Consider the following 15673-nt stretch of genomic DNA (forward strand, 5'->3'; position numbering starts at 1 on the left):
GCTCAAGGTCACAGAAATAGTGAAAAGCAGTGCCAAGCGGTGAACCTGCATTTCTTTGGCTTCAAATCCAGTGTTCTCCCTTCTCTCCCCCACCTCCCATTGAAACAGGGACGCTAAAGAGGCAGAATTCTGGTTTTCATCAGATTTATTCCCTAACAAGTTCATTCACAGAAGCTCACCCCTACACACATGTACTGCACAGACGGCAGATTTAATTATCTTCTTCTTAGTGATCCATTATATCTACCAGGGTCCAACCGGGCAGGATGTCATTGATCTTGGTGGGATGCCAATATCCTTTGTTTCTTCACACAGACTTGTCTTCAGGGGAACATAGGCCAACACATGCAAACGATTTTATTCCCCTCCCTTCGCTCCTTCCTGCTTGATCATTGGTATCGGTTTAACTGTTGGTCTCCTGTTACCTGCTCACCATCCGCATTGCGATTGGCAAACATTTGCTGTTGGGCCCTGCAAGTGAAATAGTGACTTGTTGGGCTCAGTTTTCCTTTCCTGTGACAGGTGTCCACCTGCCCTGGGACCCAGAGTGATTCACAGCAGGTCTCAGAACCTCCAGACCTGTTCGGTGGCCCTGGAAGACAACCTTCTCTCTCTCCCTTTTCCAAGCAGTGTGGCCTGCAGCCAGTGAGTTCCCCATCGGGGGACTTAAGTAACCTGGGAGGCCATTTCCTGAACATCACTCAGGGCACCTCAGAATGGTCCCAGCTCATTCCAGAGCAGACGAGAAAGCCATCACTACCCTAACTCTCTGATGCCCAGTGCTCTCAGGGAAAATGGAATCTTCCAGTCATGGGCCCAAATGTCCACAGGCCTTCTATGCCATGGCTCCCAGAGTATCCTTTCCCAGCACAAGCCTCTGAGCCTCCTGGGTGAAGAACAGCAGACAAGTGATTATAGGGTGGGCTTGCAGCCTCCAGATGCCCTGGGCGCTCAGGCCCTTGGACACTTCTGAGAAGGGCAGCACTGACAGGGAGTGGGCTGCTGTGCTTTGTGTGGGACTCAAAGTAAGAAGTTACTGAGGACCCACCACTCATGCTGGACCCTGTGCTGGGAAATAAATGAGTAAAACAATGCCTGCCTTCAAGGAGCTCAAATTCCAGGGACAGAGGACAGGGGGAAAGTGGTCACAGTGCAGTGATAAAGTAATTTTGATTAAACATATGAGGATTCAAGAAAGGCTTCCTGGAGGAGGTGACATCTGGGCTGTTTGGCAGTCAGTTGGATGAGGGAATGGAAGGTGAAGGAAGAGTCAAGGACTGGGATCAGGGTGTGCTTGAGGTGGCCTTGGGCCCTCCAGGTGGAAAGGTCCAGTTAATTTTTGGATATACAGGACAAGAGATAGATATTCAGAGACAGCAGCAGAGAGGTGGGTAAAACCAGGTAAGTGAAAGAAATCATCTAAGAAGAGGACGTAGCATAAGAAGAGATCCAAGAAGGGTCAAGGACAGAGCCCCAAGAAATACCAGCATTCAAGAACCAGCTTGTGCCTGCAGAGACAGTATTATGAGCCTGGGCTCTGGGCCTGGGCTGCCTAGGTTGGGATTCCTCCCTCCACAACTTACTAGCTGTGTGACACTGGGAAAGTGACTAAACCTCTCTGTTTCCATTTCATCTATTAAATGGGATGATAATGACATACATTTCATTAGGTTGTTGTAGGATTAAATGAATACATGTCAAGTACTTAAGACAGTTTTTTTTAATGTAATATCTGCAAAGAAGACAGAGTATTTAAGTAGACTTTTTTTAAAAATTAAAAAGGAAAAAAGAATAGGCAGAGAATAAGAAATGGTACAAAATGTAGTAGGATTGGAATGTCAGACAGATGAGTGGCGGGCAACAGTGAAAATTAATGCTGGAGGTGTAAATTTAGATCATATGGTACCATGCTTGAAGACCAAAAGAAGAGGTTTAGAGTTTGTTCTATAGACAACTGTGATGCAATTTGAGAGTATAATCCAAGATGTGTTTAGGGCTTCTCCAGAAACCACCTTCAGGTGCCTCCTTTTTTCCGTCTGAGTCTCTCCTAAACACAGTCATGGTGGAACCATGCCAAGCAGGACCAGGAGTTCAAGAGACTCTTCTGCACTCACTTCACATCAAGGAGGATGCCTGAGCATGTGTAACTTGATGGCCACTGCATCCTTAGTACAAGACCCTGACATTAAGTCCTGGCCTCTGCTTCAAGGAGCTCACACTTGGGAGAGATTGGTTCAGGACAAGGTACTAGCAATACTCCTATGCATACATATATGTAATTATCTACATATGTATATGGGATTGAGCAATTTAAATAGAAAAAAATGGTTAATTTATTCCTAATGAGGAGTCAGGGACGCCTTCAGAGAAGAGGAAATAGGAGTTATCCTTTTAGGACAGGCTGTGCTTGGGGTGCAAACCCTTCTCAAGGCAACCACAGATTCTTCCTGGTTCGGTCTTGGGCTACTTCCTTCCTTGTAGTTAGGAAGTGGAACTTGGAGACTCCTCTCTTCTGAATTTCTGTGCTCTGCTTCCTGGAATTCAGCTTCTCTACAACTCAGGTAGCAATATTAATAGTAGTTGTAGAAGCAGCCGGTGGCCGCAGTAGTAAACATCTATTGAGCCCTTAACTACACACTGAGCATCACATTGAGATCTTAGATACAGCCTCCAGGTTCATCCTGAAAACAGTCTTATCAGGTCAGTATTATTATTCCCCTTTTACTGAAAAGGGAATTGAGGCTCAGAGAGGGTAGGTCGCTTGCCTCAGGGACCTGCGCAGGGTAACAGTGGAACTGGGAGTTGAAGGCAGGTCCACTCAACTCCGGTGCCCACGCTCCCCACCAGCTATGCTATGCTATCTCCCGCTGGCTCCTCCTTCCACGTTCCAAACCGGTGACAGCCCAAGAACAGTCACAGAGGTGGTGACTTATAGTATTGGACAGGTACTACAGAAGTGATGCTTTCCTGACTCGAGGTTCAGGGGCGCAGAAAGGAACACCGAACCCCTGGGATAGCTCTCAACTTAAGTGTATACAAGAACACCAGGGAGTTATCTAAAAATGCAGATTCCTGGGCTGCAATCTTAGAGAGACTGGTTTCTAGGTCTGGATGCGGCCTTGTAATCTGCATTTGAATAAACACCCTACCACCACTGTGGAGATTTTGATGCCGGTGCTCCATGTTGTGAGGAGTACCGCCTGGACAGGGGTATTGTGTGTGTGTGTGCACGTGCGCGTGCGCACGCGTGTCAGTGTATTGCCTGCGCGTGCATGCCACATCCTCTAGTTCAAGGGTTGTTCTAGTAAAGCTCAGTGGAGGGCGGGTATAGATGTGCACTGCATACAACCCGCTTCAGAGGAGCTTTGTCTAGAGAGACTTTCATTGCCTTCTTCAGATTTCACTGTTTGAGGCTGGACTTAGCAGTGAGGGTGACCAGATACCTGTTACAAAGGATCATCTTTCTACGAAAACTTCTGCTCAGCATGTTCAAAAAAACTTCTTGGCAGGAAGTCATTTGTCCCCTTTTTCTGGACCTGGGAACAGCAGTAGGAAGTGTTCAGGCCTTTTCCCAAATATAATATCTGACCATTTGAAGGCTGAGAATCCTTTCTGCCTACGGCCTCCTGGGACTCTGAGTGGCCTGCCTGCCGGTCAGGGGCACCGAGCATCCCCACACTGGGGATGTGGGAAAGATGGTCTCTGCCCTCGAGGACTTAAGGTCTGGGGGGGAGACAGAACAGACCCATGTGAAAGAGTCAGGCACACAAATATAACAAAGCTAAGCCAGATGTAAAGCCACACAGCTCTGAGAACCCAAGTGCAGACGTGACGCTGCGCTCAAGGTCCGACATTCAGTGAAAGAGAAGCAGGAGGAAGTTGCACGTGGGGCGTCGGTGAGCCATCGGAAAGGCCTTCCCAGGGGAGCTCACATGCGTTCATTCATAGACTCTCCTCAAGCACTTACAGTGGGCTCTGCTGCTGGTGAGCACGGCAGCCCCAAAGTCAGCCTTTTAGGGAACACGGTGCTGACTGTCCAGGGAGTCTGGGGCACCACGTGATGCACAGCACATGGACCCAGCCCAGGTGGGACATCAGGACAGGCCTCCTCAAGACAGCAAGGCTTTCATCAGATTCCTGAAGGCGGCCCTGCCCCTGACTTTAGGGGATTCAGCACGAGGTACAAAGGAAGGCCCGCCTGTGGCCTTCCCACCTCCTCTTTCCATCCTGGCTCGTATGCCTGTGTATCGTGTGGACACCTCAGGCCTCAGGTGTAAACTGCATCAATACACCACCCTCCCCACTTGGCCAGCCTTCAGGCCTAGAGTTATGATCTACCCTCAGGAGGACTGATCTAGAAAACAGGCCCTTGCCGGCCTGGAAGTGAGCTGTTTGAACAGGGGATTGGGAATCCTGGGTCTACAGGGGTGAGCGATCTGGAGGTGGGTGCACAGCCAGTGGGCAGACAGGTTCCCTCCTCCCCACAGACTTCTCACTCTGGGGGGGAGCACAGCTGGATGAGGGCCAACGTGGCCTCTGTAGCTCAGGGCATGGGCAGGGGGCCGGACTGCAGGTCTAAGCACAGTTCTGCCCAAAGGATGAGTCAACATTAGCTAAATCAAAGGTGGAGGGATGGGGCAGAGGGGGGCTTCCCACAGAAGGAACAACCAGTGCAAGATCCCTAGGGTGGGAAAAGCCTGGTTCACCTCCCTAAAAGCAGGAGTGTAGTAGAGAGAGCCGAGGTGAGACTGGAGAACAGACGGGCCTCAAGGGCCAAGATAAGGATTTGGCTTTACAAAGGACACAGGCAAGACATGGTGGGCCAGGGAAAGGTCATTTTGAATGGAACGAGAACATTCCTCCCAAACGAAGCTTGTGTGATACCAGTAAGGCATTTGATATGGGAAGAGGGGGCAAGCTCTTCACTTTGGCTGGGCCTCAGAGTACTGAGAAAGGCCTGAGAAGGAAAGAAAAAAAACAATTGTGGAGGACTTGTAGGCATGTAGGAAGGGGTCAGGGTCATCAGGGTAAGCACAGAGCCTCTGGGAGGAATGCTTAAAGAATTAGGCTGGGAGCCAGATTCTCTCTTTATGCTGTGCTGACCATTGAAATAAGGCAAAATAATCTGTCACATTTAACACCTTTCTGCCCTAGGACTGCTCCCTATGTCTGAGTCATAGTACTGTACATGTATGCGATTTTTGTGTTTTTCTGTGTGATTTCAGTGTCCTGAAATTCTTTCTGGATTGGCAACACATCCCCTTGTCCACTTAGTAAATATGACCATGTTTATGCTTTGGGCTACATTTTACAGTCATCACTGAATGCTCGTTTCCTTTTCATGTCATTTATTTTTTATAATTGTGCTGACACTCTCGTTACTTAATGCCTATGGAATTATGAATACATTAGGCCATGATAAGAATTGTCCCTGAAGTCTGTAAGCAGATGTTGGGGTGTGTGTGTGTGTGTGTGTTTGTGTGTTTGTAATAACAGTGCTTACATAATCTCAATAACCAAGCCCTGGGGACTCACACTCAGAGACAGAACAGTTGGCTTAAATTAGGTTTCCATGTGAAATATGGTATCACTATTTTTTTCCTAGCCTTGTGGGAAAGTATATGGAAAATGATTTGACTGATAGGAAATAAATCTGGATGTGTGATCAGGACTGAGGCACAAACCACTTGGTGGTCTGTGTCTGCTCTGTGAAGCAGGTCTCTCCAAGGGAAGATATGTTAACCCTTTCAGGTCATTGCACTAATAAGTCACTGTGTGCGACCAAAATAGCCTGAAAGTACAGAGACTTTGCAAAGACACTGATTTGCCATCAATTTCAACAGGAAAGGAGCTAAAGCCATAGAAAAAATATAGCCAGAGGCCTCAAGAACTAATGCATCGGGTGTCTTTGAAGAACTATTTTAACTTTTCAGGGTTTCATTTGTATTTTAAGGAGATGGATTTGGATTTCTAGCTCAGAGTCAATGATGTTATGATTCTGAGTGTTTTCTGATGATTTCTTAGAGCAGGATAGGGCTTATCAAAACTAATCACACCAAAGGAAGAATTGGTTAGAAGCATTAATGACACTCAGTCTTTACTGGCAAAATAATGTCTTGGTCTAGAGAGCCAGAGTTTCACCAGCCTGGTGACTTTTAGCTGGGTAACCAGGTGAAGGGAAAGAGCTTGGAGACAGTGAGCCAGGGATTGCTCACAGCTGCAGGAGAGGGGCTGGTTTTGGGAATCCCAAAGGGCTCCTGTGTGCTCAAAGCAGTCCCAGGAGATCAAACGAATGGTTATCTTCTTCCAAGAGGCTCTTAATTCCTTGCAGGATGATCTGGACTACGGCTTGTCCTAGGGGTCTGATTCCAGATCTGTCCTCCTGATGTTTCACAAGAGTTCAGCCAAGTCCAGAGCAGGTAGAGGTCGGTGGTGCCTGCTTAGAGCCCACTGGGCTCGTGCTGGGCTCAGGGGTGGCAGGTGGCCCATCACATTCTGCTTCAGCAAATTTCAGAAGGGAAGAGACTGATTGTTACTGCAGCGCTCCTGGCTGCTACCAGATTATAACCCTGTTTTAGCACTGAAACTCTCTGTTGCTATTTCCCTATTTGTTTTTGTGTAGGGAGAGGAAAGACATGTTCAGCATCAATCTCTTCTGTTCTGCTTTTTTCATTTTTTTAATCATTTTTTGGTACTCTTCTCGGTACCTTCTCCTTTGATTCCACCTCTGTCTTCAAATGTGCGTCTCTTATTGAGTGCTTAGAAGGACCTACCAGTGCCAAGTTTACAAAAACTAGCTCCCTTCATCAGCTGAAAGAGCACCAGCCTGGGAGTCCTAGCTTTGACATCAAGAATTGTGACCTTGGCAAATCATTTCTCCCATGAGCCTTGGATTCTTGATCTGGAAGCATGGGGTTGGACTGCCCTCTGCGGTTGCTGCCAGCACTAAATGCCACTCATTCCTCTCATTTTATTTGGAGGGAGGGAGTCAGGGAAGTGGTTGCCTTAGACCTTGAACTCTTTTTTCCCTGCAGGCTTCTCTGTTCAGGCTTCACTCTCGCTCAAGCCAGGGAAATGAGTTGCTCCCCAGGTTTCAGCACTGTTGCTAAACAAAGTACAACTAATGGGCCATGTGGGGTCAAGACCAAGGCTTTGATCTATTAACAACTGAACTTATCAGCCCAGACCTTAGCCAGGATGGAGAAAGTAACGTAAGTGAACACTAGTGTTCCAAGCACCAAAGTACAGGTAGCAGCAAAATAATCTTAGCAATTAATCAAAGGATTTTGAGGCTGCATACCATAAAGGGGGACTTTAGTAGTAGATTATTATTAAATATTATACTCCAGTCTGTGTAGTAGAAAAGACAAATCACACTAGACTAAATTTAAGCCTAGAGCAGGAGAACAGTATATACATTAGGCATTTAGTGAGTGGTTAATAGGGACACCTCTGGGCCACACACCTCGGTTCAAATTCAGGCTTTGCCACCTATTGGTTGAGGACCTTGAGCGAGTCTCTTAGGCCCTCTGTCCTTCATTCGTCATCTTTAAAATGAACATAGTTATAGTTCCTGACTCTTAGGATTGTTGTGAGAGATACATGAGTTAACATATATGAAGTGCTATATTGGTTCTATTTTTAGTCATTTGAGGAGCATAATAGATAATGTTTTTGTGAAAGACAGTTCAAAAAATTTTTTTTGCATTTTTTCATTTAATATTACGCATTTTATTAATTGACAAATGGACTTTCATTTATGGGCTAAGTGCATTGATTGCATTTATTCTTGCTCTTTTGGTCAAATACATTTAAATCATAGTTATCCTTAGGCCTTGTTTTCTTATGGTCTCATGGAATTTTATAGCTGAAAAGAGATTGTATAAATTACCTTTCAGCCTCATTTTAAAGATGAAGCTGAAGAATACAGAGAGGTTAATTCCATTGCAAAGCAGTGATGGAGCTAGAGCTTCAATTCAGTCTCTTGGCTGGGTCCTTCATTTCCTAATACTAAACTGACTTTTTAAAAAAAAACATTTTTCTTATGGAAAAGTATGTATCAAGCTTCCAGCGCATGGTTTCAGTGGACGCCCCTCTCTGCATTCTGCAGGTGAGCTCCTGGGTGACATGGCTGATCCTCACGGCGGGCTCCATGGAGGAGAAGCGGGAAGTCTTCTCGTATTTGGTGCACGTGGCCAAATGCTGCTGGAACATGGGCAACTACAACGCCGTCATGGAGTTCTTGGCTGGCCTCAGGTATGGGCGTTGGGGAATATGGTCTTCTGGGGGGTTTCCTCTTACCAGCTGCATGGCACTGAATTAATTGTCTGGGTAACCATATTTACCCAAACCAGACAATTAGTCGTGATTATTTGGGGGAAATAACCTCTGCTAGCGCCACAATCCGTGTCCCTCAAAGAGGCTGCAGAATTCACAAGTCACGATCCTAATTCACTGGGTCTGCTCTGATCCCCTGCTCTTGGCCAAGCTAAGTATCTGATTGCATAACTCCATCAACCCCATCACTGACCTGTTTCTTCCCCTGCCTGCCCTGTAAGCCCCACTGTTACCTATCTCTTCCCAGCTCTGCCCTACGAATTACCCCAGCACTATAAGCTCCCCACTACTGACTGCCCTTAAAAATAACAGTGGTCACCACTGATAATAAGCATTGAATAATGTTAGCTCTCATTTTTATTGAACACTTACTATGTGTCAAGCATTGGACTAAGCATGTTCTATGCATTAAATCTTTTAATTCTTAGAACAGTTTTTGAGGTAGATACTATTATTATTCCCACACCATACAAAAGAAGAAACTTCTAACTAAGGTAAGAAGAAATTAAGTCATTCACCCAAGGTCACCTGGCATGGCTGGGATGTGACTGCAGGCCACCTTGAGTTCAGAGTCCGTGCCCTTAACCTCTGTGATATCCTGCTCTTACGCCTTCTCCATCAAGCTAATAATAAGATCACCATTCTGCCAATAAAGCCTCCTGCCTTGTTCCGTTTCAGCTTCAGTTACCTTGCACAAAGTAGCTGCTTCTCACTCTTGCAGGTGAAAGTGTGGTGTGAAGGAGACGAGTATGAATGGTCGAATGAGAATAGCAGAGAATCAAATCCTGGCTCCCCCCACCCCCGAATAGCTGTGTGATCTGGGCAAGTTACTTGACTTCAGTGAGCCTCAGTTTCTTCATCTGTAAATGGGGACAATAATGAAAAGCACCTACCCCTTTACATAGGATTTAATATGATAATGTAAAGTGTTGAGTATGTGTGTCCGGCATGTAGTAAGGCTCCAGAAAGAGGACCTGTGATTGCTGCTGTAGTTGTCTGAGATTCACCTTCCCATTGAGGGTTCTATAAATCTATAGATGGATCTATAAATAGATCTTGCTTCATAACACTTCGAGGTTTTTCTTTGATTCTCCAGGCCCTACATAGGGATTCAGGGTTGGGGGTGGAGGGGAAAATTCTGAGTTGGAAATTTTTCTGTCCTTTTGAACTTTCTCAACTAAGAATAAACTCAAATGATCATGTCATTGGCATTTAAAATGGTCACACAAACGCACCAAGCATAGCTCGAAAGAAGGAAAAATACTGGGAGAATAGGAGGCTTTATCCAGATGATTCGGTTCTCTTTGTGATAAATTTTCTACAAAGAATTTGTGTTACTTTTCTTAAAAAAAAAAGAATGATCATATTATGATAAAATAGTTCTATTTTAATGGTGCTTATCCTCTGTATTTGACTGGCAAACTGGTGCAGGCTGTTGTCTGGGGACTTCACGTCTTCTCTTCGGGATGTCACTGTCCTCACAGCTTGGCAGCTGTCTCCCTCCGCAGTGAATGATCCAAAAGAACAAGGCTGCAGTACCTTTTGTGTCCTGGCCTCAGGAGTAATACACTGTCACTTCTGCCATATTGGACTGGTCACATAGGCCCAGCACTGATTCATTATGTGTGGGGACCACACTGCAGGAGGACGTGTGGATCTTTGGAGGTTGGCTGCCACATACCATGTATTAGAGCAGGGGTCTCCAACCGATAGTGGTCCATGGCCTGTTAGGAACTGGACCGCACAGCAGGAGGTGAGTGACAGGTGAGCGAGAGAAGCTTCATCTGTATTTACAGCTACTCCCGATCGCTCGCATTACCACCTGAGCTCCACCTCCTGTGAGATCAGTGGCGGCATTAGATTCTCATAGGAGCTCAAACCCTACTGTGAACTGCACATGCGAGGGATCTAGGTTGCGCACTCCTTATGCGAATCTAATGCCTGATGATTTGAGGTGGAGCTGAGACAGTGACGCTAGCGCTGGGGAGCGGCTACAAATACAGATTATCATTAGCAAAGAGGTTTGACTACACAGAGACTATAATAAGTCAATTGCTTGCAGACTCATAGCAAAACCCCATCAGTGACTGGCAAGTGACAGTTAAACTGCATCTTACGGAGTAGACTGAACATAAGCCACATAATTCATTGTCTCCCATCACCCCCAGATGGGACCATCTAGTTGCAGGAAAACAAGCTCAGGGCTCCCACTGATTCTGCATTATGGTGAGTTGTATAATTATTTCATTATATATTACAGTGTAATAATAATAGAAAAAAAATGCAGCGTAAACGTAATGCGCGTGAATCATCCCGAAACCATCCCCCCCCCCACCTCTGTTCCGTGGAAAAATTGTCTTCCACGAAACCAGTCTCTGGTGCCAAAAAAGTTGGGGACCGCTCTATTAGAGACTCTCTTGATACAAGAATGGCCTCAGAATGACCCGTGGAGGCCTTGGGTGAATGGGACTTTTAGACCCAACTTAGTTTGAATTCAAAATCCAAGAAGTCCATAGAGTCAGGTAACTCTTTCTTAGGTGAGGAATAACCCCAAACGAGCTAACCTCACCACTGATTCCTGGGCACCCCAGACCCACTGCTACCTAGTTTCATGCTCCTATATTTGGCTTAAAACTGAACTGATCTTTACAAATAGATGGGTAAAAGTACCAAGTTTAGTAGCTCTTCGGCTGGAACAATATATACGGGAGGTAAGTTGCTAGATGTCCTTATGAGAATGATCATGGAGGAAGAGCTCATGTGTGTACTTTCAAGTTTGAAAATATTTAGATTACAGGTAATTGAACTACACCAAGATAACTGAAAGTTTTTTATTTTTAAAACGATTAGATGAGAAGGGGGCGCTTACTGTTAAGTGACTGCTTTTCTGTATACTTTATACATTTTACTTCCTCAAACTAAATTCTCAACTGTTTACAGAAAACAATTAGAAGTACAAAGATTTACATATAACAAGATTTACTCAATTTTAATGTCAATATAAAATAACCCAAGTGTCAACTACACTTCAGTTTTAAAATAATAAAATAAAATAACCCAAATGAACAACAATAGAAAAATGAGGGAAATAACATGATGCAGTCATACAATGGAATATTATTTAGCCACCAAAAATTATGTTTATAAACATTTTTAATATCACTGGAAAACAAGTAACATAAGATACGTAAAACTACGTGGGAACAAAGCGGTCTATACCTAATAACCTCAGCAATATTTATACAACAAAATTTATTAAATGTTTAGACCAGAGAGACACAAATACAATAAATACTGGAAGGAAATATACCTAATGTCTGTGGGTGGAAGAACTACGGGTGGATTTTCTATATTTTTGGTATTTTCCAGGTCGTCTACGATGGGCATCTACTCCCTTTATAATCATAAAAAGAAATAGAGGTTTTTTAAAAGTGTCAATTCTCAATCTAACAAAAAATCATTTGCTCTTTACTGAGGTTTGTCTTTTGCCCCCCAGAGTACTATGACGGCTCCATTACTCACGGAAAGAAGGATGATTAAATAATGAGAACCAAGTCTCATTCATGTATTCACTTCATTTATTTAAACCTCTACTCCATAGCCCCAAAAGGACTCTCACCACCTTATAAGGAGCTGGTTGTAGAACAGGCTGAACTTAGTGGGGTGAAATCAGGAGACAATTTTATTTTTCTGACCTCACTGTCTTTCAAACCTGCCAGTTGGCTCTCCTTCCCCTAACTCTGGGTCGTGTCTCTGGGGACGCTGTGTCTTTCCCCGTCACTTCTGTAGTTAATAAGCAGTCTCATTCACCTACGCCCATGAGCGTGAATGAACCTGAGAATCGTACGGCAATGCCACAAAAGCAGGTTGCCTGAGAGTTACCTACAGCGTGACACCATTTGTATGAAGTTTAAAAATGCACAAACAGTTCTACAAACTGCTTAGCGATATCTGCGTGTGTTGGGAAAGTATCAGGAATTGTAAGGGAAGGAGAGCACTAAAGTCGCAGTTGTGGTCCCCTGTGGTCCCCTGTGGTGAGAGAGGGAGGAGGATATGCTCGTGGAGGAATCCACTGGGGCCTCAATCATATTATTAATGCTTTATTTTTTTAAACTGAGAGGTTGATGTGTGGGTGTTTGTCATGTTGTGCTTCTTTATGTCTTTTGGATATCTTAGATATTACATAATGATCTTTTAATCCAGTCTGATATAAATCAAAACTTCAACTTCTCATTTAAAGCTTCACTCTTTCCCCAATTTTGCAGCCCAACCAGTCTCAGAAAGCTGCGGGAGTGTGGGAAGATATGGTTTATCTTTTCTCTCCCTCTCCCTCCAACTCAGAGTCCCTGCAGAAGAAATGGGCAGGAGAGGAGAGGAGAAGGGTGGAGGGGTAAAGGGAGCCCGTGTTACTTGACTGGGGCAGCGGTGATCTGGCCTTGGATCCCCCACTGAGAGCCATGAGGGGTGGTTTCAGGGTTACTTCCTAGTTACCTGCCTTAACTTCACCCACTGTCCCATAGCCACCTCCCTGCACCGTTACCTGGTAAGGGGCAGTGCACCTCTGGCTGACTACTCAGTCCTCCCCGCTACAGTGTCTAGTTCTGGAAGTCCTACCCTCACAGACTCTTTCCACTAAGGTCACCTCACCGGCAGGCCTTTCAAGATAACTCAGGCCCCACTGACTCTCAGAGTCCATTCCTGACTCACAGAAACACCCAGCGCTTTGCCCGCCCAGAGTCTGCAAATGCGAACCACGCCCGCTGGAACCTTCTCCCTCATGCTGCCATCAGGCAGCTCAAGGCAGCCTCTCATCATTAGACTTCCCCAAGCAAATCACACACCAGTCAGTCTCTGACCCACAAACTGCCGGGACACGGATCAGCCTCTCCATGGAGTTCCCTTGAAGCCCCTGCACTTGGGTGATTTCCTCCTTCTTGCATATGGTGCCCTGACAGCCCTCTCCAAAGGAGCGTTCCCTACGTGGCTGCTCAGACCCAGTTCCTCTGCTGATAGAGGGTGGGAGACCTCTGAGGGCAGAGCAGTTTGGGTCTCCTGGTGCCAACCCACTGCCTCTCTTTAGAAGGTGGGGTTCAATGTCAGCTGTTGTTCTCAGCAGCAATTTCAAAGTAGGAAAAATCTCATTTAACATCCTATTCTGCAAATAATACTTTAAGATAATGTCCCTCAAGACAGACCAGTGACTTAATGTCAAAGCTGGATTCAGTAGAAGCAATTCAACAGAAGAGGTCAAAACAGGCTTCGTGGGTATCACTGCGGGACTGGCCTAATCCAATAACATTTAAAAGTTCAAGAGGAGTGGATGGAACACATTTTCTGCGGGCGATCCTCCATAAATACCTGTAGAAACCATATTACCCAGGAAGTTTCCCTTTTGGGAAATCAGAAAAACTCAAACTTAAGTTCAGTGCCCACCTTCCGAAATTAACTCCTCCTGCACATGTATGTTCGTTTTTTGGCTGCATTGGGTCTTTGTTGCTGCGCGCTGGCTTTCTCTAGCTGCGGCGAGCGGGGGCCACTCTTCGTTGAGGTGCACAGGCTTCTCATTGCAGTGGCTTCTCTGGTTGTGGAGCACGGACTTGCAGGCACGTGGGCATTAGTAGTTGCAGCACGCAGCCTCAGTAGATGCAGCACGCGGGCCCTAGAGCACGTGGGCTTCAGTAGTTGTAGCACACAGGCTTAGTTGCTCCGCGGCATGTGGGACCTTCCCGGACCAGGGATTGAACCCATGTCCCCTGCATTAGCAGGCAGATTCTTAACCACTGCACCACCAGGGAAGTCCCCACATGTATTTCTGTATGTATCTGTCCTATTTAATTTTGTGTTTCAATTTATTAAAGTAATAGTCACATCATTTGGGGAATCCTAAATAAATATTAAAACAGAAAGAAAGCATGAAATAAAATGAATTTTGTATGGAATTTAGGCTATTTCATGTAAATTATATTATTTCTCCTTCAGTCTAAAAACAAAATGTCATTGACTTGTAATAGGTCAAGAAAAGTTTTAAAAATGTGGCAGTTTATGGACCAGTCTGACCTGGAGACGATGAGAAGCCTGAAGGACGCCATGGCCCAGCATGAATCTTCCTGCGAGTACAGGAAGGTGGTGACTCGGGCGCTGCACATCCCCGGCTGTAAGGTGGTTCCGTTCTGTGGGGTGTTTCTGAAGGAGCTCTGTGAGGTGCTTGATGGAGCCTCTGGCCTCATGAAGCTTTGCCCGAGGTACAATTCCCAAGAAGAAACTCTAGAGGTGAGGCCTTTCAAAATCCTTATGGTGAGTCGTTGTTGCCGCCTGGCTTGTCCCTCACTAAAGCCAGAAGAGAGACCTTTCTGAGCCCAGGGTTATCAGTTGTCACTGTTGTGTTGGGTAATAGGTCCTTGAACGTTCCAGAGAAAAGAATGCCAACTAACGCTGCTGGGGCTTAATATTAAGTTAGCTTTAATGGGGCAGTGTGAAAGTACAAGTGCAAATGGGTATTGTTTCCTGATTTTTTTTTAAAGGTTGATGGGGTTTTCTTCTCTCTTATTGGGTGGGAATGTCTGGGTGCAGGGGATACGAGAAGTCAAGCGATAGTGGTAACTTTTCTGGATCAGTGGAAGAAAGACTAAAGGGAAGTCAATACTGCCTTCCTTTCCTCCTTTGTGGGAATCTGGTACGTCTTCTAAGGATGAGCTCTGGGCTCCTGATCGCACTGCCTCCGTTCCCCCCAGCCCATTGCTTCTCATTCCTGACCCCCAGCATGGAGAAGACCACAGAGCTTGGACACAGAGCATTGGGCATTGGAGAGAAGGGCATTGAGAAATGGAAGAAGATATGGAAATCTCTTATATAGTGTTTAGAAACGATAGAAGGGACTAAAAGGGGGGAACTTTACAGAGAATTTTGAGGAGTCCCATACCTGGAAGTCCCACACCGAAATCTAGAGTCATTCTCACCATGGTGACAGCACCCACTGCTGACCTTACACACACACACTCTCACACTCACACACAGCCCTTCTCAGTGGCAGTGGGAAAACTTCCTAAAACTGCAGCCTCTTCCAGGTCACCTGGGAACAAAAGCATTGCCTGGTATCAGGGAGACTTAGAACCTCTGACAGGTGCCGGCAGCACTACTGGCTTGCATCTCCCTGGCTTATGAGGGAGGGATAAAGTGCAAGAAATGGAGGGGAAAGCTTAAAGCAAGCCCCCCAAAGCTGCACCCACACCGCCTCCCTCATGTCTCAGAAGGCAGGAACACCCTATCTCATGGCCTAGCTGCCCCTCTTGTTACCGACCAGGGTTCTTGGCCTTCCCCAGCCAATAGAAATTGACTA

General features: G+C 45.7%; 1 protein-coding gene across 1 annotated transcript in view; it reads left to right on the forward strand.

The window, feature by feature from the left end:
* The window catches only part of PLCE1 (phospholipase C epsilon 1), a 317648-nt gene that overhangs the window by 228989 nt on the left and 72986 nt on the right, over nt 1–15673 (forward strand). The window contains exons 5-6 of the mRNA XM_027112091.1: nt 8111–8256; nt 14349–14607. Of these exons, the coding sequence (XP_026967892.1) occupies nt 8111–8256; nt 14349–14607 (405 nt within the window). The remainder of the gene's footprint in view (nt 1–8110; nt 8257–14348; nt 14608–15673) is intronic.

The sequence above is a fragment of the Aethalodelphis obliquidens genome, unplaced genomic scaffold (assembly GCF_003676395.1).
Source record: "Aethalodelphis obliquidens isolate GAN/ISIS:26980383/991018 unplaced genomic scaffold, ASM367639v1 scaffold11, whole genome shotgun sequence".
Classification (NCBI taxonomy): domain Eukaryota; kingdom Metazoa; phylum Chordata; class Mammalia; order Artiodactyla; family Delphinidae; genus Aethalodelphis; species Aethalodelphis obliquidens.